Raw genomic sequence first — 26,916 nt, forward strand, 5'->3', positions numbered from 1 at the left:
TTTATTAATTTGTTGTATTTGTCAAATTCTAACCTGCTATGAAGACACATTCGATATTATTACACTTATGTCATTCATTTATGTTTGTATGTCACATTATAACACTTATATCTCCTTACAAATGCATTATAATGTGTTATAAACCATGTTTTAAGTCAATCACTGTTAAGTTTTACCTTTGCTCCAGTGGTAGATAATGTCTTTGTAGTGATTGATTATGTATTAGGCTCAGGGATTAATACAAAACTCACACCGGTTTTCTCTAACTTTATTGAATGAAATATAGACAGGTTTCTGTATCCTTACTATTAACAGCTTGGAAAATATAAAACACAGCTAAGACCATGCTACATGAATATTATGCTGAATGGCTGCAGGTTATTAGTTAATATTACAACAATATGATTTTTAAGTACATACAGTAGGTAAACAATCTGTACAAATGTTAACAGGTTCACAGTTAAGTGTGTTACAAAAAGCAGGGAGGACTGAAGTGGGCTGGTGCCCCAACTAAAATGCTTTACATTATGCAACAATAGCAAAAGTCTTTAGTTCACTCTACCTTATTTAATTGTTTATTTTTACATAAAGCAAGTGTGAATGTGACACACCCTCTAGAGTCAAAGTAAAGGGAAGTGGTGACCTAACAGGGGTCCGTGTACTTCCTGATCTTTCTCTTGTTTGGTCATAAAGCGAGTGAAATGAAAAGAGTGAAATGTGAGCTTCCAGAACTCCTCATGTCAGCCACCAAATTAAAATCAGTGGATTAAAAAGCACTCACAGATAAATATAAAGTTATCTGAATGATTAACGCAGTGCAAGTTTGCCAGAAATTTGGTTGGAAATAAATATCGGTGTAACCCATAGTCATGTTTGCTTTGGTGGTGAAACTGGATGCTTCAGATATTCCTCCATCCTAAAAAAAACCTCCCACTTTTCCAATAAACTTGCAAAATAACCCTGACCTTATTACTCAGGTCTGATGCGTGACCCAAAGTAGCTGAGTAGATGCTTTAAGGAATTTAATTGGATGCAACTGATGTCTTATCCTGTGAGCAATGAAAGGACCATGACTGCTTGGTTGATCTTAACTTGATTTGGCTTTTAAATTAAGAATAAAATGAGCATTTGAGTTTACTCCTGGTACCAAGCAGTCAGACACTGCTGTGCCTCTCTAAATCCCCAAACCAGTGAGTCTACGTCCTCCCCGGTGCCAGTTTATAGAAACCTGAGCTATCATGCTGGGTGAAGAACAGGACACAAGGGCAGGTACCATAAGACAGGACTGAACAAGTATAATTTTTATGTTTTATCGCCCCTTGTTAAAACAGTTAGTCAAAATGACACAAAATGCCTGAAGACTAAAGGGTGCACTACTTTTTGAAGGCAACAGAGGGCGTCAATATACTTTCTTTTAATCAAGAAATATAAATATTGTGTAGTAAGGAAGGTGTTAAACTTAAAAGCGCTACACACAAATAATACAAACAGTATGTCACACACACAGTTACTCAGAAAACATGGCCATTAACACCGAGAACATGATATGCTTTGTGTTTCTTACATGCACGTGTCTAAGCAGTATGACTCTTCCAGTGTCACAAGTTGGCATTATGTATCCTTTACACATCACTGTTTACCAAATACCTCTGCCACATGATCAAATGAGGGTGTTATAATAGTATTTTATTGTATTATTACATGAAACAATGTGTAACAATGTCTTTTTCACAGTAAATCAGGCAGTGGTTTTTTTTGTCTTATCTACATGAAGCTTATTGAGTATTTTGCCGGGTGCAGAGTGAGAACACATTGTGATGATCAAGAATGTGTCAAAAGTCAAACACGTGGTGCATTTCTGGTAGATATCATCATACTGTCTGCCCTCATGTTGTCAGTATTATCACTTACTGTCAGTGGAATCACACTTGTACCATGGTTTAGTTATAATTGCTGCAATGTCTTGAAATAATCATTGAAAATGACTTTTAAAGCTGTGATACACAGGTCGCTTGTATGCAACAGTGTCACATTTGTTTTGGTAAATTTCACTAGAAACTTTTTAGATAACGTCAACTGTTAAATTGACTGTCAATGTTGCTTTAAAAGAATACCTGATGTATCACAGCTTAATAAGGGAATCTTAAAAACAGGCAACAATGTCCATACAATAACAAAAAATAAAAACTGACAGGTGAATGAAAGAATACTCAAGATATAAATACAATATACAAGATAATAATCCTCCATCTCTTCACCTTCTGACACCATCTCACTCTGGCTACTATACACATACAAACACACACACACACACACGAACAGATGCACACTCAACCAGGTTGCAGACTTTTTGTCTAATGCAGCAAGGGCAATGGAAAGTCACTGAGACACTGAACATACATCAGACTGATTACAAGCCAGATGGGATGCTTCTGAGGCACAGGACATGCTTTAGTGTGAGTGTGAGTGTGTGTGAGAGAGTGAGTGAGTGAGTGGGTGAGGATATGGTGGTGGGACGTCACATTGCAGTGACAGGGCTGCAGGGTGGGGTTGGAGTACAGGTGGAAGGGGAGGTGGAGAGAATGGCGGAGCTGTTGCTCTGTCACTCAGTCTCTCTGGGCGGGATGGGCGGAGCCCAGTCTCAGTGTGTTACCACAGAGCTGCCTCTTTCTCTCTCTCTCTCTCTTTCTCTCCCTCATCACTCACTTCCTGGTCCAGACAGTGTGTCTCCCAGGCATCAGTCTTGTATCTTCAGCTGTGGCGGAGAGGCACAAAAAACAGATATTAGGAACAAGAAAAGACTGCATCTCTTCTTCTTTGTACAAAAAAAGAAACCCACTGAGGTTGACAGTTGGAAACAATCCGTGGTATTGTTGTAGGACCAGAATATCATTTAATAGCTGCATTGTTATTTTAAGTGTGCATTGTTTCTTCATTGTTCTCATTCAGACAATTAGTGGTAGTCTAGCTATATAATCAATGACAACAGTGCCTTCGGTTGTACACTGCGACACAAACCAGTGATATATTGTCTAATCCTTGTCATTTCAATAAAGAACAGGTACTTTTCTTTTGTCCTTTTATATCTCTCAAGGTTTGTTTATATGATTCAGCACACACTTACTGTGAGAGAGCTGCTGTACCACTGCTGCTGTTAAGCTAATGTAACCCACCAAGGTCTTTCCTGCAATACTTTATCATTTCACTTCATCTCCTGACTGTCCTCTGCTGCGTGACTGCTTAATAAATATAAAATGAACTACGCCCCAGCCACTAAAATATGGTTGCACATTTTAGATTACACTATCCTGACCTCCTGTACATATTAAATATGTAATTCAGCCAAAACAACTGGAAAAAAACAACGTGAGCTCTTTGAGGCTTTGTAACTGAATCTAACAAATGCATACTCCGACATGGTTTCTTGACTCCATACTGAGCCTGTGATCGGAGGAAAACAGGAGGAGGGAGCAGAGGAATCATAATCAGTCTTTCACCACAAGTTCATCTGCCCCTCACACACCGCTTCCCTTTAAGACCCCGGCCTACAAAGAAGGGGTCAATGGCGGCATTCCTGCTTTGATATCAAAGGTCCCCTGGTTACTCATAGCCCGAACAAAAGCTTTTTCATCTGGCCAGTGGGCAAATCCCTTCCCCTACTCCCTAATAAAAGTAGGGCCCATTGATGTTTCAAAAAAGCTACTATGAGAAGATTGTTTGATAGGCCAACAAAGGAATTTTGAAAATAACTACCTTTTTTCAGTCTTTACTGTTCCATCCCTAATTTCACAGAAATACTAAAAACACTCCTATTTTGGTTGCCTGCATTTTGATTTGGTATCATATATAAAAATGTAAATAAACATTATATCAGAGACCGGTCTCACCTGCTCATGATGTGGCTGTGATCTCTGTGGATACAGGCTCGATCTCCTTCACAGCCTCCTCAATCACCTCGATCACCTGCGCCATCACCTCTGCACACTTCACCGATGATGTTTTCTCTGTCTCTGGTTGGCTGGCTGCTGCCTCTGTGAGTTGGCTGGGATCGGAAACCTCTGCCGACGCTTGTGGTTCTTCTGACAGTGTGGGGAGTTTGTTTTCACGGGCAGCGCTCTCAGCTTTTACACTGGTGTCTTCAGCCACAGGACCGTTGCTGTCAAACTCTTCCACAGCCTCTTCTTCTACTGATGGTTCCTCAATTACTTGCGCTGTCTGCAGGACCACTTGGACTGGGATGTGAATCTCAAGCACTTTCTCTTTGTCCTCCTCTGAAGGGGCCTCTGACTTTGCTTCATCTGATTGTGGTTTCACTTCCTCCGCTTCTTCTTTTACATCTGGTTCCTGAACCTCTGTGTCTTCTTTGCTCTGTTCCTCCTTGACCTCTTCAATGTCTTCACCTGTCTGACTCTCTGCCTTTATCTCCACCACTTCTTCCACTACGACAGTTTCTTCACTTACTTTTACCTCCACAGCTTTCTTTAACCCTTCTTCTGGTTTCTTCTCCTCCTCTACTGAGACATCAAGGCTCCCTGTAACCTCTACTGGGATCGTGTCGATGACCTGCACGGCAACACAAAGTGGCTGAGGTGACTTTGGTGCTGGTTTTTCGCAGGCTGTTGGAACAACAACTGTGATAACAGGGGCCTCTGTTGTGATCTCAATCTCTTTCTCTGTTGTTGCTATAGCCTGGACTGGTTCTGGGATGATGGTTGTTGGGGTTGTGGGCTTTTTGGGTTCAGGCGCCTCTTCTGAAACTTTATCCATGGCATCCTGAATGACATTCTGGGCAATGACCATGCTCTGAGTCTCAATTTCACTGGGCTGTTGGATGTCCTCCTTGATTTCCTCCATCTTCTCGCTGGCTTGGTCAATGACTGCACTAACCTCTGAATCTGCTGTTTGAACGATAGTGGCCTCCTGCTTGGTCTCCTGCACCTGGATTGGTTCATTACTGACTGGTTCTGAAATGATCACCTCATCTGATGTAGCCACTTCGTCAGACTCCACAGTGACTGGGGCCACAAGGACCACTGTTTCAGTGATTACAGGAACCTCCTCACTTGGTACAGCTACAGGGGTGGCTTTCTCAGCCTCTTTTGACATGGTGGCCTTAGTGGTTTCACATATGGCCTGAACTACCTCTTTCACAGGGGTGTTTTCTTCAGTGGCAGCAAGCTTCTCCATGTCAAATTTCACCTCCTTGGTTTCGATAGTTTGCTCAGAGACTTCTGTGCTCAGGGTGCAGACAGCTGTTTCAGATGTTGGTGTAATTGGATTTATTACAACAACTTTAGGAGAGTTCTCACTCACTGTGGTAGTCTGAAGGACTTCAGACTCAGTGCTCACAATTCCAACCTTCTCAATCTGAGGTTCATAGCTCTCACTGGCTGTTTGAATATGTACAACATCATTCAGTGAATTTTCAACGGCAGGCTCAAGCGTGGTGGTTTCCACTTGTTGCACCTGGGCATTGAGCACTTCATCTTCTGAAGCAATGGCTTCCTCTGGACTTGCTGGCTTCTCTTCCTTTGACACCTCTGTGCTTAGAGCGTCACGGATCACAGCCATACACTCTATGATGGGCATAACAGGTTTCTCCAGAGCTACTTTGGCGATCTCCTTAGTTCCTAGGCCAGTGCAGATAGCCATGGCTTCGCCGCGAGCATGGGGCTCTAGGATGGCAGGTTTTGTGGACTCTGCATTCTCAGCTGGTGGTTCATCTTCAGTTTTTTCTGAAGCTACCTGTATTGGTACATCTTCAACAGTCACAGATGTCTCGGGTGGAATTTCACTGACTTGGGCCTCTATGCCCCCCATGACCTCTTCTGCGTTCTCTGGCTTGGGTCCCTGAGGAACAGGAGTAGTTTCTGCAGCTGGAGCTTGGGCGACAGGCTTCACCTCAGCTGTGGACAGTCTGCGCCCTGTACGCCCTAGAGCTTTAGGGGGCGGAGTAGCCTCCTCCTCAATTTCATCCTCTGCAATGTCAGTGTCAACAGATTTTGGTGTGGCAGCATTCTCAGCCTCCTCTGGGATGTCACTCAGCTCATCGTGTTTATCATCTTCCACAATGGCAGGGATCCATGAAGGGGATCTATCTTCAGCGGACACTTTAATCTGGACTACAGGTGGTTCTGCTGGTGCTTCCTGTTCTGCTTCAGCTTTCTCATCATACTCTGAGAGAGGAACCACAGCTGGGGTGTCAGAGTCCTCCTCACCTGAGCCATGTTCAGCAGAGGCTTGTTTTTCAGCCTTCTTCTTTCTGCGACCAGGCAAGAACTTCTTCAAGGAGAAAGATGACTCCTCTTTTGGTGCTTCACTGTCCGATTGGACTTGTTCTGCAGACTCCTCAGGCTTTTCCTCAACTTTGGCCTTGTTTTTTGACAAAACTATGCGTTTCAGTGTGTCCCAGGCGGACACTCTCTCAGGCGGGCTGCTTATGGGTTCAGGGGAGGAAACAACTTCTTCATCACTCTCTGTTTTTTGGGAAGTGACAATGGCCTCAGTTTTGCCCTCCTGCTCTCCTTCTGCTGCTGCTGTTGCTGGCAAATCCTCTTCAATTTTGGTCTCCTCATCATCGGAATCAGAGGTCCTCCTAGTCCTCTTTTTGGGTCCACCCATACACATTAGAGCCTCCCAGGAGACAGAGGTGTCCATTTTCTTTTTCGGCTCCTCAGTGCTGCTAGCCAGTTTCTCTGTGTTTTCAGTCTTTGGCTCTTCCTCCGCTGGTGCTTCCTCCTTAGTTTCCTCCTCCACACTCTTATCTGCTAACGCGGCACTCTCAGAAGAGGACAGGGTGGCTGACTTTGCTGGTTTCTCACCTGTGGCTTCATCTTCGCTCTCAGAAGACCTTTTCACACGCTTCTTGGGTGTTACTAGTTTCTTGAAAGAGGACCAGGCAATGATGCCCTCTTTCTTCTTCTCTCCATCTGAGACAACTTCTCCATCAGTCTCTTGGCTAGACTCATTCTGGGTCACCTCCACAGAAATTACATGCTCTCCTGACTCCTCGGGAGATGAGGGTCCACTGTCAGGTTTTGGAGCCTCTGCTGACTCAGTGGAGGATTGAAGCTGCTCAGCCACCTGCTCCCCAGACTCAGTGAGCTTGGTCTCAGCCTCTTTCTTGGCCTTCTGTTTCTTAGTCGAGAGCTTCTTCAACCCAGCCCCAGTGAAAAGCTTCTTCAGGGGGCTTCCCTGGGGCTTTGCCTTCTCCTGTGAGGACAGCAACTCAGCTTCTGAAGTCACCTCTACTGGAGCCTTCTCCTCTTCTGCACTAGGGTCAGCCTTTTCCTCTTCTTGTTTGGTCTCATCAGTAGTAGTTGCTGCAGCCAGAGCAGGGTTTTCAACAGTGATCTCAGGCTCTGGGGTAGTCTCTGATTTTGCTTCCTCTGGAGTCACGGGCACCTCAGTTTTTTCTTCCTCAGGAGTTGCTGGTGCTGCCTCCTTGGTTTCTTGCTCTACCTCGTCCTTCTCCTCCTTTTCTTCCCCAGCAGCAGCAGCAGTTTCTTCAGTCTTAGCTGCCTCCTCCTCAACAGCTGCTTCTTTGTCTTCCTCCTCTTTTGTCTTCTTGATACTGGCTTTCTTTCTCAGGTTAGAGAAAAGTACTCCACTGAAGAGCTTTCTGAAGGGGGAAAGGGTTTCTACTTCCTTCTCAGCTCCTTCCTCCTTGACTGCTTCATCAGTAGCTTCAGTGGCAGCACCTTCCGCTGGAGCATCAGTGATTTCAGCTTTGTCACTTTCTTTAATGACTTCGGCCTCAGCAGTAGCTGCCTCTGTATCAGCCAGATTTTCTTCAGATGTGCTCTTCTCATCAGCAGTGGCAGCCTCCACCTCCGTTGTAGGTTCATCAGTCCCACTAACATCCTCTCCTTCTTTATCTTTGACTGTCAGTAGCTTCACAGGGTCTTTCTCCTCACTTTTGTCCTTCTTCAGTGTGAACTTAAAGCCCACAAAGCGGAAGATCTTCTTGAAGCCCACTTCATTGGCGTCATCAGGTTTCTCCTCCGATGCTTTCTCCTCAACAGCAGAGATGTCATTGGCATCAGGAGACTCTTTCTCCACTTTCTCACCATTCACTTGAGGAGCCACTTCATCCTGGATAGTATCCATAGTCTCAGGAGCCTCCTCCTTCTGAGCCACAGACACACCATCTGGCTGGCCAACTGAAATGATAAAGAAGAAATTGATAAGATATTGATACATTTTTAGTCAATTAATCTTTACTACTCCAACTCACTAACAACATCCCCATGATATTCAGATAAAAATGCTTTAAACAGAGCTACAATTTAACAGAATCAGGTAATGATGAAGTAATCAAATCACTGCCCCAGGAAGCATAAATCACTTCAATGGAAATCTCTTGAGAATCTGAGAGGAAACTCCATTAAAAACAAAAGCAAGTTTTATATTATTGATGAATGTCTCCTTGCCAGCTGCAGATAATCAGAGACGTTGTACAGAAAGTATTTGCTGAGATCCTGACCCCCTGAGCTAATTTTATTAAGCATATCACTACTTAATTGCAATCAGATTGCAATTTGGTCCAGCCAATCCTGTGCTATGTAAACATGCCAAAGAAATATAAGTTTAGGCATTGACACACATAAAACAGAAATCCCCAAAGGGAAGTTCATAGAAAATGTTGCACAATGAGAGTAATGCTAATGGCAATTTGTGGATTATTAACAATTTATACTTTCTTTTGATGGTTAAACTGGAGCATTTATTCAATTGTAAACCCTTGGTAGATAAATGTAAGACAAACGACATATCAGCAGCTGAGATGAGACACATAAACACAACGTCTGTCTGCCTGCCGTATCTATCTGTGTTTGGACAGAGGAAGGCGTTGGGGGATGACAACCTGCCAGTATCTGTATTTTTTCTTCCCTTTTTCTTTGCCTTTCTCCTCAAATCTCACTACAGTCTGGAAAAGCTCACATCTGATACCTCTGGACTCTCAAAACAAATTCCCAGGACTTTTAATTCCCAGCTATCAGCTTACCTGATTACACACACTGGAAAACACAAACCATGCACACTGTGGGAACTACCTTGTTCTCTTTACCTAGCAAAACACATATTAATATAATATGAAGCTCTGAACTTTGAAATCAATGCACAACACAGTCTCTAATTCAAAACGAATACACACAAATATATGAAGACAATGTAAAAAAACAAGGTATTTGGTCGCAGTTCCTATTTTCGTTATACTATCTGTTTTGAAAATTGGATTCGGATGATGAGTGTTTTCTTGTCTCACACAAAAATGTAAAACTATGCGCCCACATCTGTCCACATCCTTTTCCTAAATTATAGACATGACCTTTCACTCAGTAGCACTGCATTCCTAGAATATTTTAGCTTTAAAAACAAAAAAGAAACTTTTAATTGAATGCTTTGCTTGACCAGTAGAAGAAATTAGGTAAAACCTCTCTGTGAACTCGCAGCACATTTTACACTAAATTTGTGTGATAAAATAAAGAACTGCTTTCATACACTAATGTTGTTAGTGGGGACACGCCCGTATATTATGTATAGATTTGACATGAGAGGAATGTGAGCTATGCTGTTCTACTACTATGTGTGCAGGAAAAAATATTTTAGGATGCTCTAAACATAATCTGAATTTAAATGCCAGGGGACTTCAAGAATGTTTATTTGTTTTTCAGTTAAACTGTGTCTCCACTGTGCCCATGTAGGACTCAAACCAAACAATAAAGGCCTCTACTACTACTACCCCTCCTTAAAATAAGTCCCAATCCCCTTGACCCAAATTCCACCACAGCAGGATGGATGGGGACCCACCCCCTTCCCAAAGGCACACACACATTCAAACACAATAGCCTTCTAACCCTCTCTGGCCTCTGAAAATAAAGGAAGGGGGGTGGTCAACTTTTTCTATTATCAAGACACACAGTTCGGAGGAAGTTTACTGACTTCACCAAACTGAATAAACACGAATGAAGAGTGACTGAGTGATTTTATAAAATACATCAGTGTCACACGGCAGTGGGCTTTTTCTCATATAGGTGTTATTTTCAGGGTGCTTGTCCAACCACACAGCTGTTGAGCAAGCAAGTCAAGACCCACAAACATCATATAAAATCTACTCTGTGTTATGTTTATCTAATATGAAACCTGACCACAAACACAGGTTCAGCTCAACTATAACTAAATAGCAAAGTCATGTTAGTGTATATATTATTAGTACTTAGTTCCTTTAAGCTGTTTTCAATCAACTTCCAGTGCAGTTTTTTTTTAATCAAGACATCTGTGTGTGTGTGTGTGTGTGTAGGAGGGTTCAGACTGTTAGTAAGCCAGACGAGGCCATGTGTGTCTACATGTACAATAAAACAGGAGTCATGTTGATTTAACAGACTACTGGCATCTCCCCCGTCTTTTTGATCCCTGTTTTCTGGCCCTGCCTTTTTTTTTTACAGACACACAACTGTTAACATCCCTAGATTGAATAGTTTTTTGGAAGGGGGGGGGTTAATGTGTGATGAAGGAGGGCTGGTGTTTTGAATAACGACTGTACCAGAAAGAATGTGTGTGTGAGGGGTGAGGCTACAGGGGGTGAGGAGGGAGGGGACAGTTAAGAGATGAAGGGAAAGGGTTAAAGGGGGCTGGGGGTGGTGGTCTGCCTTAGGGTTGAAGCCCTTACTCACTTTAGAGGGTGTTACATATTTCAGACTCACACAATCATAGTTGAAATGCTGCTGCAGACAGACTTTGTTTGTGTGTGAGATGATGCGGTGAAGTGATGCTCTCATATTAAATATCATCGCCGCAGCCAAAAGACGATTGTTGTAAATCTACTCCAGTCTCCAGTGAGATCAGATAATGTTTCTGTTGTGGCTGTTTTCGTGTCTAGTGAGGGTTTGTGTGTTGTTGAAGAGGGGGCGGGGGGGTTAGGGGGCAAGCTGAATGGCAGCTATTCTCTCTAGACATTATTTACAAACTTTGCTAAATGTATGCAAATCCTAGTTGTAATTAATTGTCTGGAGCACAAGCCCTTTAAACAAAAGAAGTCAGTTAAAAAAAGAGGGCAAGGCGATACCCTACGCCCTCCCCCGGCAGACAGTTTCTAGCACCCCCCTCTCTGTATCAAAGATGTGGTTGAAGTGTCTCCAAGGCTCCAGGGGGTTTCTACACATCAACAGCAATAACACCCACTGTCCTTTATGTCCTTTGTCTTATTAACATCAAGTCGATGTGACCAGGTGGAATTATACAAACATTTCTATCAATATCAGTGTTTTTATATTCCATTTATGTTCAGAAACCAAAACATGGGGTCACCATGAAGCAAACCCTGACCTGCTCCATCTGAACCATCACTCCCAGTTATCAGAAGAAGAAGAATTGGTCTTGGCATGTAATTAATTCCATACGCCCATTTCTCCTCCTTCCCTATCCTCTGAGGCTTAACTGAATAACCCCACTGGGAATTAGGATCCCACTCTAATCTAATGAAACACTTCACATGACGAGACACAGCGGGCTGGCATGAGCTAAAAACAGGCACTGAAAATATTTCTGTAAATACATCTCCATATATTTCTAATTGGCAGCTGTCACTGTGAAATTCTTGTCCTACCAAGAAGCCTGGCAGTAGTATTAGATGTAGAGTTCAGGGGCACTTGGTAGTTGCACCACTGTAATAGTACTTGTACAGTAGATAAACAGGTTTTCACTACAGGGCTATTTGGGGGTGTTTTGTGGGACTTGTGTAAAGCTAGTGGCGATGCACAAGGATGATGGATAAACAATTGGTGATGCACTTTTAAAGGATTCAAGCTCATAAACAGGATAAAAGTTAATAAAACAAGCATTATTATATTAGCACATTATTGTGCTTTCAACTCAATGTGGCTCTGCAGCGGTCAAAGCAAAGCCATCCCCAAGTCAAATCACTCACCCGTGCCGGGACATCCACCAACTACAATGCTAACTAACCACACCCTCAGGACAACAATGCCTTCAGCTATTCTCACTTATGTGAGGAGAAACTACTGCTCTTTGTTTTAGACATATACTAAAAGAGTAAAATGCAACAAATATTATCACGTTTCAACAAAGCAAATTATATTACTTCAGTAAATCAGTCACAAAATTTTGCAACAATTGTTCAACTGTTATAAATGAGACTGAATCATTGTTCTTACCTGTTAGAGTTATTGTTCCAAGCATTGGTATAAAAGCCCAAAAATCCTTTTTCCAAAAAAAAATTACAAAAATAAAGATACAAAAAAATGTATACGATTAAAAAAATATTTGTCTATTTATCTATCTATCTCTATCGTTTTCCTTCACTTGCACACTCAGTAAACTATTAAAGTTGCTTTGAGTTGGTTCCGTCTTAACTAGAAAACTAGGGCAGAAGCTGTGTGTCTCTCTCTCTCTTCCAGCACTTCTCAGCCAGTATGAACCGAAAAAGAGGGCTCCACACACATTTCAACAGACTGACACACATGTCATGTTAGGACCACCCCTGCCTCCCTCTTCCTCCCACCTCCCTCTCCTTTCTTCAGCTGTTCTGAATGAGCCCCCTCCTCCCCCCTCTCCTCCTCCTCCTCCCTCCCTCCTCCTTATCCACTCACCCTCCCTCAGACCTCGCCGTCCAGCCTGAATGACTGGAGCTCATCATGTGATCTTTAAAGAAAGAATTTGTTGCCCACCAACTATTGTACATGTTCAGACCACATTACACCACCCATCCATCAGTTCCTCACCCTGTTTCATACACAAACTCATACATATTGTTTCTCTGGAGAAGGTGGGGGTTCAACAGTCTACTCTGGCTGTGATACCCTTATGTTTCTCTCACAGATTTTTTTAAATACCGAATGAAAAACAGCCTTGTGTACCTCCTTTGCTCCCCTTTTGCAGGAGGCAGCCAGGCTCTTCTTTGTATCTCATGTCACTAAGTGTCATGTAGAGGAAATGTTGACCGAGGCACACCAGAGAAATTCAGGATTTTACTCTCTTTTACCACTCTTTTCAATTGAAATCATTGATTTTTTTCAGCCTTTTGAGTTTTTTCTTTAATGCAAAAATGATAAAATAGTAAGACTTCACCGTACAGACCATAAGCATATCCCTGTTTAAGATAAAGTTCATACCAAGGGACTAAATCCACACCGTGAACGGGGGTGCCATTGAGTTGTCGCCTGCCCACTGTGAATGTTAATAGGCCCCCTCTCAATTACTCCAATACAGACACATTTAATTCAGCTTTTGTCTGGGGGGGGGGGGACTAGGAGGAATGCAGATAAATCCTCAGGTAAATACTAGCATAATCAGATCTGTCACACTTCAGCATTGTTCCCAGAGGAATGTGTGAATTACATCTAGAAGGCTCCCAAACAGGTGATAACAGCAGTAATCAAGTACTGTCTGAAAGCCCCCTCACCCAATAGTATGTGCATGTTTTTAACTGTGGGCACAGTACACACACTAAAAAACCTAATAATTGATAAAACAACAGGAAAAAACAGGAACCCGTTAAATGTTTGTGTGCTTTTCTTATTCAAAGTTTTTCCCTGAAGCACTTCTGAATTTCTATGACGCAAACAAAGAAGGCAACTTAATATCAAATCAGGTCACAACAAGATAACCCAGAAAAGTGGGCGAAACAAATCATCCCATTTTCTCTTTATCCAGCACAACTTCCTGAGAGTTTCTTCACATCCATTGAACTGAAAGAGCCGTGAATACTAGAGATCTATGCCAATGAATGGGAAGGCTTCATGTTTTTTTTTATCAAAGGTTTAGCAGGAGGGAGAAAGGAGGGAGAAAGGAGCAGAGCGGGGGCAGTCACAAATCTAATAAGATATAATATTTTCAGGGGAAAGAGGAGATTCTGCTCTTTTCTAAGTCCTCCATACTTTAGTTAGATGGTTTAAGTCTGTGATATAATTCCACCTGATGATTAATAAGTAGTAGAAAGAGTTAAAACTTATCTGCATATCATGAAAGAGTCTTTTATTTAATCACAGTAGTTTACTAGAAGAAAGAATTTCATTCTGACACACCAGTGAGGCTCTCTGTTATTGCTGTGACTCATCTTTGAGGTATTTAACTATCTGTACTATAGCACATAATGACCACTATGACAGGACTGTATATTATGCTGAGTGAACAGTGAGTCAGACAAAGGGAACTGGGTGAGAGTACCTCTGTTGGATTGTCCCACATCTTCCTTTTCCCTCCCAACTTCCTTCATATGACTCATTCACATCAGTCACATTCCTGGACTTCCATACATCCTGAAAGACTTTAATTTAGGCACAGCATCCGGCTACACTGAGCCGTATGGGAAATACTGTCGTAAAGAAACTATATGGTTCATCTTGGAGTTATAGGACAAGGCAGGCTTCTTTTTAGAAAATTATTATGAGGAAACATCTGAATTCATCCTGCTAACATGTGTCTGTAATTGTTGCCTTGACTTGATATCACTTAAACATGTTAAAGAGCCACATCTGTGTACTGTACTCTTATTTGTTCACTGCTAAGAAAGTAAATAAGTCTAAAAAAAACCTTTAATGTCATTTTCTAATTCTCTCTGTAATTCACATCAATGTTTTGGTCTCATTATTGGATTAATTTACCTCTTGATACCTACAAACCTGCCATGGCGGAGTCAAAATGTTTTATTACTGCTCATTGACCCAAAATCCAAAGATATTCAGTTAACCATCATAGAAGACTAAAAAAGCCATAAAATATTCACAATTAAGAAGCTGCAACATCTGAATTTTTGCTATTTTTGCTTTAAAAACATAAACAATGAATCAGTTATCAAAGTAGATGTCAATTAGGTTTCTGTCAATTAAGTAATCAGCCAATTCAAAAGAAGAGCCCAGAGTTTCCAAAGATTTATATGATACTGTCAGAGTGGGAAAAGATCATTTTAACAACTTTAAAGCTACTTAAAGGACCAGTGTGTAGGATTTAGCGATATCTACCGATGAAGTTGTATACTGCAACTAACTGAACATCGCTTGTGTTTGTATTTGGAATGAGAGCGGGTGTGTAAGAGAAACTACAGAGGCTGTGAATGAGATTGAAAAGATGATTACACATCAATTAAAACATACATGTGAATACTATATTCAATTTTCTGCCAATAGATCCTCATAAAACAGATGGTCTAGACTTGCTGTCCAAAATGCAGGTTAATAGTTAATTATGTGGATAATAGAGAGTGCTTCCCTAAGAGCATTAAAAGGATTGTTTCAAGGCACACAGGGCATAAAATTACAGTAATAAGGTCAAATTCATGGTAGTCTACGGGTCACTTTAAACATTGTTTTTCTCCTTCGCTTCTGGAAATAAGACAAATTAGATAAATGCAAATTCAATTAAAATAGGCTTCCATCACAACACTTAATGAATGGGAGTGTATTTTGTGTTTAAACTGCAGTTGAGTCGGGAAAACACAGGGCCAAGGCTAGATGGGGGTGACGCCCCACATATCTCGATAAATCAGAAAACGTGCCTGAGCTCAGGAATGTTTGAGGAGGGGTCTTGAATGGTCGGTCTGGAGTGGGGGGTTGGGGTGCTGGGCGGAGGGGCTTTTTGTTCCCTGTAAAGAAGTGAATGACATCATCGGACAGCACAGAAGAAAATGGCTCCTACTCTTCCAAGAACTGGATAGGATGATGTTGAAATAATTGTAGGAAAGGGAAACGAGGACCGTGAGTAAGTGAATGTGTGAAACTGCCTGAGATCAGAGAGAGTTTTCATTCAACACCTCTCCTTTATTCTCCTTTTTTTAAATTCTGTTTTGCTCCTTTCACACCATCTTTTTTAATCTCCTGAATCCACACTTCAGTCTTCTTTAATCCGTCTCCCTCTCCACCATTTTCCCCTCTGTCTCATCGATCCTCTTCAGCCCCTCATCCCACCACTTCACCCTCCTGTTTGTGTGTGTGGGCCGGAGGGATGGATAAGAATGTCGGACAGGAAACGGTCATTTCTCTACATCACTGTTTCCTCTTCCGTTTTCTTTTTTCCTCGAGTTACGCTTCATTCTGTACTCACAGTCTGTCCAACAACCTTTCCGCCTTTTCTTGCTGAGAATACAGTCTGTACATTAAGTGATGAAACGAACACCTAAGTTGTGACGTCTCGTAAGTCAAGTATTTCGTGACCGTCTTTTGTTTATTTTCACTGTAACACACAATGGAGGATCATGTTTACAGCATTCAGCATTGAGAGAGAAGGTGTGGGCTCCGTAAAATCAATATCATCTTGCACGCAACTGGAAACAATTCAATTTGAGATCAAGTACGTGGGCCTTCTCTTACTGTTGGTCTTCCAAAGAGACAACAAAAACTGCTTTTAAATTTGGGTGAAGAGCAGCATTTCTTCCAGAGGGGTACATTCAGCCATCCTTCCCCATCTGTTATATTTACATTCCTGAAATATCTGCACCGGCAATTTGACATTCCAGTTGTTGCATCATCTTGTTTTCCAGTACAGGATGAATTCTAAAAATGAGGAAGTGAAGATCTAAAGAAGATCCTCCTGCTGCTTGAAAAGGCCTGTGAATGGTCCTCAAACAAGTTTAACAGTAAAGAGCTGAATGAAAAGGACAACGTGTCAACTTTTCCGGTTGGACGAGGATCTATTTTGATCTCAAATGTAGGGCGGCACTCAGACAGCCATCTAGAAGGGCCACGGAGGGAGTAGTAGTGGCAAATGTGCGCAAGAATTCACATAAATAAATAAAAAACATCAAACTAAAATGCATAGTTTAAATGATCATTTAGGTTTGAATGTCAACCCACCAATCACGACACGTCATCAAGTCGCTACTATTAGCTAGCTAACGGATGCAGTGACACAAAATGGATCAGTTCTTGAAAAGTGATGTGTGAGACAACTCTGCACCAGTAAAAGCTCCAAAGCGCGTGGTGAGGACAATATAACCCCACACATATTCAATCTGAATTCATGAGAACAGACAGGGATGCAGAGCCGAAAGCACAGTTTGTTGAATGTGGCAAAATCCTGTCACAACCCATTTTAGTTTTTCTCCTTTTTTTGGGAAGGTGATCTTTGAAAATAAACAATCATAGGGAGGCAGGAGACAGCCCTGGTCTAGAAGTTTTGTAGCAAAAAGTGGAAAGAAAATAAAATATGTTGTTGATAAAAAGTGCCTTGCCTAAGTCTTGCTCAACCCCAAAACTGGCTCATCTTGTCTCTGAGCCAAAAAGAAAGTTACCATTCCCTACCCAGCTGCATTTCATGAGAACTTGCCCAAAAATGTTCTCCACAATTGTTCTTATCCTTTATGCTCTTCCTGGCTGCTTATCCATCTCCCTTACCTCAGTCTCATGCATGGCTCTGTTTATCATTAGGATTTGGCCGAGATCCATTAACTTGTGCTTGTCCTTCACAAAAAAAAATTCATTTAATCTCAACTGAGTGTTTAAATTAAATTTTCCTTGAATCGGCCAACGGAGTGAATTTTTCCACTTATTTCCACAACAACAGAGCTTGTTTTGGGACTTTTCTTGAAACAAATATCTGTAACTTAAGACAAGGTGGAACAAGGCAGATCACGAAGTATCCAGTATCCAGCACCAAGAAGATTACGCTTAATTTTTGCATCGGAGTCAAGTGAGAAACCTCACCTCACTAACGCATTCTTGGCACCTTTTTAAAGAAGATGTTATCATTAATTGCAAGGTAAAAAATGACATATTACAGTATATGGATACTTGCTGAATTATAACGGGGGCTGTAATACTATTAAAGAAGGAAGAGAAGAAGGGGTCAGTCACATTCCTGGTCTATTCTCTCAATCCTCCACGTGCCTGGGGGATGTTAGGGGTTGAGGAGGGAGATTAGGTTCCCTGATGCCGGGAAAGATGAGAGAGGAGCTAACACGGAGACAAGTGGGTCCTGGGGGGTCTGAGAAGCCCTTGTGGGAGTCTATCATGAATTTGACCTTATTACTGTAATTATTAGGCCCTGTGTACCTGGGACACTCCCAGGGATGCACACTCTATTAACTATTAACCTTTTGATTTGAATATGGTGCACCACTGACCACTTTACTTCGAGTCCAGACTAAAGTATCTCAACAACTAAAAGATGAAGTGAACTTATCTAATGCCATCATCAGGTAAAATTATAATAATGTCTCTACGTTTGTGGCTGTACTTTGATCTGGTTATTGCTGATGATGCAGTATGTAAGAACTTACTGGAGCTTCATTTAAATAACTTTTAAAATGTTGCCGAGGTTGCTTTTGGACAGAAACGACTCCTGTCTGATCAGTTTACCGCAGTTGACAAATGACAGCTTTCTAATCGACTTCTTTATCCTCTCTTGCCCTGATGTGCCCTTGAAGTACGCACTTTATAACAAATGACTAAATAAAACATGGTGCACAGATGAACATAATTGAACTGGTGACTGGACAATGATGGATCTTGAGGGGCAGAGGGCCTTTTAAGCACTCCAATCTAAAACTCTGCCTCCCAAACACTTTCCTCTGGGATCACTTCCCTTCTCTGAGGAGAAGAAATCATTCTGACGTCTTGCAGCAAGTTGATAGATCAGCATCTGCGCAAATGCAGTGCACACCGAGGACAAAATAATTCCTCCCAGTAGTGTGGGTACAGTAGAAAAAGATGCACAAGAATATCTTAATAGTTGCCTGTAATGAATATTGTCAGCTGGAATGTAAAAGGCGTACGGGCCATAATCCAAAAGGAACAATCCGGCGGCTGGATTGTGTTATGATGACTGTACAACGTGAAGCCTTGTTGGCAGAGATCAGACAGAGTTTAAGTGAAGGGAGAGGTCCCTTCCACAGGCGTGATGAAGGTTTTGGCAACACAATTATGCATGTCCCACCCCGCCCCCCGAGCCGAGCCTCAGTAAGTCCTGGAATGACCACACACACAAACACTTGCATACACACACAGAGTACAGTAAATACTGCAATACATTCACCTCGTAAAAAACTAACACCTGCAACCAAAGAAGAAATAAAAATGTAGCATAAAGAGACTCTAGTGAATCATTTCTCACAATTCATGACACACCTAGGACCATCTGAACAATCGGCTTTACTTTTTGACTTACTGGGACTAGCTGCAGTCACATTGTACAAAATCAGGTTGTAACAACTACTTGCTTTCATTTTTGATTAATATGATTAAAATGTCAAAATAAGGAGTTTCCATCACAAGCTCCAGTGACCTACATTGTCTTCCAAAATCGGATTCAGTTTCTAATAACATGCAGTTTTCAATTAAAGAATGTATTTTATATATAAACTCTTTGATTAATCGTTCAAGCACAGTACAGCGAGTAACAGAAAGCTTCAGTTGTCAATGCTCTGCTCTTTTGTTTTAGGTCTGACAACATCACATAAAAGTATAAGAACGATCATTCCTACATAAACACAAACTGCGATGAACACACAAACACATTCACGCAGTCAGCATTCTCCCCCTCGCAAAAACCTTCCAGAAAAACTTAATCTGTCCTCTTTTAAAGCCTGTGAGCCATCTGGGAGGGACCCTCAATTCTCCGGCCAGTAAATTACATCAGCAATGATGTCAGCCTTTGGGCTCCCACTGCACCCCATCCACCCGCCGCCCTGAAACTAGCAACCAAACACACATACATACACATACACATTTTAAAACGCTCCCCTCAAAACTCAACTTCCATGTAATATTTATTCAGTTCCTTTCTGTCTAATAACCGGTGTAAACTCTGCATTCCTGAGCCTTAAGCAGGAGCCTGGGCTTTCTCAGCACACCTGGCACTGAAGGAAGGTTAAAACAAACTTTTAGAATAATTTTCAAACAGTATTTGAGCCAATTTGTTATCTATGTTTTATGCAAAAAAAACCGAGAGGCCTCCCAAGATGATGTCCCAAAGCCCTTGCAGAGGAGGAAAGAAGCAGCAACCACACATTTCCTCTTTAAAAGACCAATAGCACGCCAAAGTGACAATAAATACAAACAAATCTGAGCTCGGATTAAGCTGTTTATGCACTGTTTACGTCCCCTTAAAACAAGAAACAGTTACCTTGTGTGAACCAGCAGATTCAGCATTTGTATTCACAGAGGGGTCGACTACTAACAGACGCACTGGAAAATGGAACTCCACACCATCCTCATACTTTGATACCACTTTAAACAAATACTTTTACTAATTTAATTAAACAGTCTGTGAGAGATGATAGAGTAAAATATTGTTGCTGCAATGTATATACCTGCTTTTGCTTTCCATAAAGTCAAACTATAACGTGACTCACTGACTTTCCCATTAAAAATGCCCATAAAAGTCTGCGGCGGAGTCAGATATTATGAGTTTTCAATACCTTTTCATTCCTGTCTATAATAAAATGGGCACAGAGCCAACGGGTACGTCACTCAGGGGTCATGTTGTCCAGGTTGGTGTATGATCTGTTTGAGCTGTGGTGTTGGTGTTTCACCACAGTGTCCCTCACACTATAAACACTCTGGTATACCTGATAGACAGAGATTATGGCTGTGTGTTTGCGTATGTGTGTGCTTGCACGCGTGTGTGTGTTTGCTCAAGCGTCAGTCTTTTTGATCTGCAGCCCCGTCTTTTGTTGTTTTTCGTTGTTATCAGAGAGATTCCACTGCTCTTCCTGTCTCCCACAATGCATAGCTGTCTTTATCAGGCTGCACAAGAGCGAGAGTAGCGCTGGGATGTGAAGGCCCATCCATACCTTCCATTGCCCTCTATCGTCTTTCTTTTTTTGCCCCTATTGTGTATCTCCCTTCCTTTCACTCCCTTGCTCTTTAATCTGTGGCCTTGAAGTTCTTTCACAGCTTCAGTTGTTTTATGTTTCTCTCCTGTTTTTGGTTCTGTGAGGACATTATCAGTCATCTGGGGTCTGTGTGTGAATATGTGTAAAAAAAAAACCAAGTGGATCTGAGCAGATCATGTCATTATCATCTCAGAAGAAAAATATGTTTTCTTGAGGCTAGAAGAAGAGTGTGAACCGTGAAGTGCTGGAAAATATGCTCTTATTGTTTCACTTTTTGACCACAGTGTCCAAAAGTGTTCTTTACTATTTTAGGTTTATTCAGGTTGGGTGTAAATATCATTACGCAGGCACAGGAAGAAATAGGAACAGTTTTGTGGGCAGGAATATTGCACCTTTTTTTGGCCAGATCACCTGCATGCAAAGTTCATTTCTATCCAAGTTTTGATCACATGGTTTTGATCACATGAAGGCTACAACTTCTATTTGTGTATGCATTAGTGCACAACATCTAAGCATTCCTTACCAGATAAATATGTGGAAGACATGCAGCAAGGAGGCCACAGGTTGGTATTGTACCTAAAGACTCTTTAGTACATGGGGGGGGGTAAGCACTATACTAGGTGAGGTACTGGGGCCACCCCTCTTTTCTGTTCTATATCTTTCCATGATATTAATTAACTTACAGTGAATGTCCACAGAAGCAATGATTTGCAACAACCAAATTACTCCCCACTAGTCTACGTGCCACATCGACTCATACACTCTGTATCTCTGCTCTGAAGACGGTATTGGGTTACTCTATAAACTGACAGAATTGCTTCATTAAATAGCTTATTAAATAGGTTATTTGACAGAGTGGTATGTGACATATCTCTGTGTTTTAAGTAGTATAAGGTTACCCCTTCCCCTGGGCCATAACATATTATGAAGTGCGCTGGTTGCTTTCTGCTGGGGCCCGGGTCACGGCCTGCTAAATATTGAGGGAGGGTTGTACAGGCCCCTGCAGCCCTCCCATATTGAGGGAGACACGACAGAAATGGCAAAGAAAATAAACAAACACTGCTTTGGAGATAGGAGGTTGCAGGAGATGGACAGAGCAGGTTGGAGCACATGTTAATTTAAGTGGCAGAAATTAATTTTGACAACTTTATTAGTAGTTAATGATTACCTCAGATCACTGACTTAAAAACTGTGTCCTTAGAGTATCTCCCACCGCTGACAGCCCACTTAAAATGGTTTTGAGTTTGAATTTCCAACTCTGTGCAAAGGCCTTTTTCTATAAAAACTTGGCCTTTCTTTAATGTTTTGACAAATTTAAAGTGACATTTCTGCAGCTGCTCACACACAGGGATGTGATCTGAGCATCACACTGGGACCAAATATGCAATATGTGTGTATCTATATGAGTTAACGAAGGAGTAGTGGGGGAAGCAGTATGCTCGGTATGTGGGTGTGAGTCAGTGTGTGTGTGGCTCCTATGTGAACCAAAGCCCAATGCTAGGTGTCGCACTATGGTGTTGAACAGGGATTAATTTAAGGATCCGAAGTAGATCTTGCAGACCCCATGAAGACATCTGTAGCAAGAATCTGCACACCACACACACACTGACACACACACACTAAAAACTGACCCCACACAAACAAGCTTACCTTCTGCCACTGCTGAAGAAACAGTACAAAATCCCAGACACAAACACACACAAACACCCCCACCGACCACAGGAACATCACCCACAGTCACACACTATAAATAAACAGTATTGACGAGGACAGACACACACACTCACTACACATACACACACCTTCTGCCAGCGTGTTGTCCTCCGACTGTCCGTTCAGACTCGTCATGCTGGAGATTTGTCCATTTTTCTGCAAAGACTGAAAAGACACAAAAAGAAGGGAAACTTAAATTTTTTTTAAATAAAAAAATTAAAGCATTAGCATACACAGGGATACGTCGTGTTTGTGCGTCAAATGTAGAGCTAAAGCTAGAAGGCGGTTATCTTAATGTCGCAAAAACAGGGGTTTACAGCTAGCCTGGCACAGTCCAAAGTTTAGAAATACAGCCATTAACACTTCTAAAGCTCACTAATAACCAAGTTGCATATCATTTGTTTAATCCGAACACAGAAAAAAAGGAATAAAATGTTTTAGAAAGGACCTTTAGCATCTCCACTGGTGACAACGGGACTCAGGAATTGCTAAAGTTAGCTTTAGAGGTTTAACTTGGACCAAGCCAGGACAGCTGTTTCTCCCTGTTTCCAGTCTTCCGCCAAGCTACAATAAGCTAAGCTGAACCACTTCCTGGCTCCATACTTAACACACAGATATGAGAGCAGCACCAATCCTCTCATCTTAACACTCAACAATAAAGTGAATAAGGGTAAGCCAATTTTACCACCATACATTTTCAAATAATGCAAACCACCAAATAAATGCTTTTATCTCGTCCCACCCGTCATGTTTTATGACCAGTGAATCAAGCCTGCCAGGACACTATTAGATCCTTAAATGGTATGTGTGCTGCCACTACGTTACACATCCTTAAATAGTTTTATTATCAGGTGGTAAAAACCAATCGTTAAAATACAAAAACATCCAGACAAAGACCAAAAATGGGTAAATTCACATCAGTTCACAGCGGTCAGCTATGTGGCAAGTTGGCAAACAATGCTGAAAAAAAGAAATCTTACATTAAATATACCAATAACACAGAAAAAAGTATGGAATAAAGGAGGAACAGAACATTTTACAGACATTTTTTTCCTTATGGACATGGATGTTAACAAGTAAACAACACACAGCCTTGGCTCACAGCACCTATCAGTGGATCTCGGCCCTGACAGAGTTTGCTCTAGTAGCTACCAGCTCCTACTGACAGCCGTACAATGGCAGGCAGGCCAGAGCTTTGTCTGTCTGAGCAAGGGGAGAGGGAACCAGAGCCTCCCCACAGAGCTGCTAATCTAACTAATGGACAACTCAGGCTCCATTCCCACCAGCACAAACTCCTCCAGGAAAGCCCTGAAAAATGACACCACAGAGGAGACACTCTGCTTGGGACAGGTTGAAGGGGCGTAATAAAAGATGAGATAAAGAAAGCGAGAGCTGGTTTTAAGGGAGGGAGGGAGGGAGGGAGGGTCATCATGTGGTGCTGCATGGTGGTGTAACTTTTGTTTTGGGAGGAAGGCACAACTCTGAGATAAGAGGTTTTAGCAGAAAGCATTATGCTTGTCTCTTCGATGAAACTTCTATTTAACTTCTACGATCCAAGTGACACTTAGGTGCATTATGTGGCAGGTAGGTGCACAAAAATCTAAAATGAGCTCCTGCACAGTATCAATACCTAATTGTTTTTTAAGCAGCTATATTTTAAGTCTGACAGCCTTCCTTTAGTCACTTACAATTCCTACAAATATCTGATTTTGTCTGCATTGAACTCTCTAACAAGCCACAGTGAAATGTAGCTTGATAATATCGTGGTCATAAATTGTTCTAGATGTAATCAGACATTTTAAATCACACTAGTCCTATTCCTGCCTAAGATGTGGTATTAGAAATTAAGAAATCTGAATTTGAACCTGAGATCATTACTGCATACTGAGCACTCACACACACTCACACACATAAAAAAGTCATTGGTTGAAATGCTTTCACACAGAGGAGGATGGTCTTGTCATTTCAGCCCTTCTAAAGCCACCAGGACCTCAGATCAGATTTGGGGTGTGAGCCATCAGCTGACCTCCAGACCTGCAGCAAACCCACCCTCCCTTTAGTCCACCTCATGACTGGCATTCCCAGCATTCCTTGCTCTCCTCTCCAAAATTCCACGGATCCCCCCCCAACCAACACCTGAATTTACCCACTTATTTTAAGCCCACCTCCCTCAAATGGTGACCCTCTTGCCACCTCTGTCCCTAGGTTACCTCATATGCACCCGTGTCAAAATGCCACTCCTTCTTCTGGGCATCAAACGTGCTGCTGATTGACTTTCAAGACTCAAGTCACTCATGACTCAGGACTAATCCCTCAGAGAGTGCTGAGGATGAGGATAGATGAGCTTCCCATATCATACACCAGGAATCAGGAACATAGGATGGGAATTAAGTCAGAATCGGATGTGATTTGATGTGAAATTCTTACGATTTACATCCGCCGCCAACAGTCAGTCACAACACAAGAAGCAGCGTGTATCCTACCATAAAGTGACAGAAAGGGTGTGGAGTGAGCTGCTCTGAATTCCTTTCATTTCCCAAACAAAATATGCCGAAGTTTCACTGCCAGTTGTGCATTTTTTGATGTCTGCTTGGTCAACATGGTCCGCCACAAAGACCTAAAGACAGACTTAGACCTGCTGCAAAAAAATGCACAAAGGAATGGTCACAGAAAAAAAACATCTGCTAAACTAAACAACAGCAGGCGATGTTTTGTTTTCTGTCTGTGTAATGTGAGCTAATTTAATTTGTGGAAAACATTTTTGTGGAAAACATTTGAAGAAGCCTTATTAAATGTACTCATGTGCAGGAGGTGTGTTTGCTTATACAGTATGTAAATATTCATGGAACTTGTTAGGTAGCACCGTGAGCTGTGTTTACCGACTACTTAAAACCACAGAGACCAAGTGTCAGTAAACGCCTCCAGACCTCTCTTATTACCTCTTTTCAGCTCTTTTCATTTTGCTCCTGGTCTCATCTTCATCTATCACAAGAGGCTAAATACTCACAGAGGACGATTTTATCTCCGTCCTTCCCTCTCCGCGTCATCTTTCACTTTGAATGTTTACACATCCATTAAGCGCTTGGTGCCTGCGAGCCAGCAGACCTTGTGTGGTTCTTACTGTAAGTGCAAAGTCACCATTCAGACTTGAAAATCAAATAAAATCAAATAAATGACTGCTGCAGTTTGTTTAATCCAAGTAATTAAATCAAATTGCTTAGTCAGGCAATTACAATAAGTGGGAGGTAGGTAAAGCTAAACTTTAAAGAGTTAAATCACAGATACAGATTAAATACCACAAGGCTGGTGATAATCTTGCAACGTTACATTTCCTATATCAGCTAATGGAATCATTTGTTCATGAGTTGCTAAAGCGTACACATGCTAACCTTCCTCTGTTTTTCATGACATATAGCTAAACTTTTAGCCAGTTACGCCACAGTTTTCGCCCAGCAACAAGAGCTCTTGACAGGAACACTTGAGTGCTTTTAAACTTTAACAAACTTAGACAGACTGATCATATCTCACTGCCACGTGGGGAAGTCGTTGTGTGTGTGAAATTGTCTTTGGTGCTCCTTTAATCACCAAAATAAAAGTTTTAATTAGTCGTTCCACTTTGTGCAAGCGACTGAAAGAGGTTCCCATCTGATTATCCACAATAAGAATGACCCACAATTTCAGGATCAGCTCCAGAGAAATGATTAGATTTTCTCTTTTGCTGTTTTTCTTATGATCTTCTCTCTCGCTCACCACTCGTTCTGCTTTCACTTTTATCCTAAATTTATCTTTGATTCTTATTTCCTCTTATCTGCCTCTCTCATTTACTTCTTGGCTACACCTCTTCACTCAGTGGCTCCAGGACAGAGACAACCCACAGCCTCCTAAATCACTCCACAAAGGCCAACAGAGGAGATTTATACGCCTTAAACCAAACACAAAGTGCAGGAGGAGGGGGTTCATTTAAAAGAAGGGGACGGCGCAGCTGGCAAATTATATCTCAAACCAAAGTCGCCTGTCTAAGAATAGGCAGAGAGAAGAGGCTGAAAAAAGCTTTAGTGACCTTTATTTAAAGCTGATCCACTCAAATAAAACAAAAGAGGCTTATACAGTTATCAAACAGGCTACGGGAATAGTTCAAAGGACCCTTAACTTGTGGATTAAATTGATTTATGAGGTCACGAGCGAGAAAGCAGTTGGATCGTTTCGGTTTATTGTTGCATTTGATTCGGTTTCATCTGAATCACCTCTTGTTTTGTTGCTCTGTTGTGATTTATACAATAAGTTATTGTCATTTAGTGGTGAAGCTGCAGATTGCAACCATTTGAATACAGCTCAGCCTTCAAAGTGAAGTAGAAGAAACTACGGTGGCTGTGAAACTCTTAAAAGGCCCGATCTAAAGCCAGTGTTTGGTTTGT

The 26,916-nt window shown here is 41.7% G+C and overlaps 1 protein-coding gene across 2 annotated transcripts in view; it reads right to left on the bottom strand.

Annotated features, from left to right (window-relative positions):
* Positions 1–251: 251 nt before the first annotated feature.
* akap12b (A kinase (PRKA) anchor protein 12b) overlaps positions 252–26,916 on the bottom strand; it is a 42,133-nt gene continuing 15,468 nt past the window's right edge. Inside the window, exons 2-4 of one of the 2 annotated variants that reach the window (XM_035678249.1) lie at positions 22,591–22,666; positions 3,888–8,162; positions 252–2,755 (exon numbers count right to left, since the gene is read on the bottom strand). In XM_035678249.1, the coding sequence (XP_035534142.1) occupies positions 3,892–8,162; positions 22,591–22,666 (4,347 nt within the window). In that variant the 3' untranslated portion in view covers positions 252–2,755; positions 3,888–3,891. Of the gene's footprint in view, positions 2,756–3,887; positions 8,163–12,176; positions 12,442–22,590; positions 22,667–26,916 lie in introns of those variants that run through there. The other variant, XM_035678250.1, reaches the window with a different exon arrangement.

The sequence above is a fragment of the Morone saxatilis genome, unplaced genomic scaffold, assembly GCF_004916995.1.
Source record: "Morone saxatilis isolate NCDOM2014 unplaced genomic scaffold, NCSU_SB_2.0 Contig7, whole genome shotgun sequence".
NCBI classification, from domain to species: Eukaryota; Metazoa; Chordata; class Actinopteri; family Moronidae; genus Morone; species Morone saxatilis.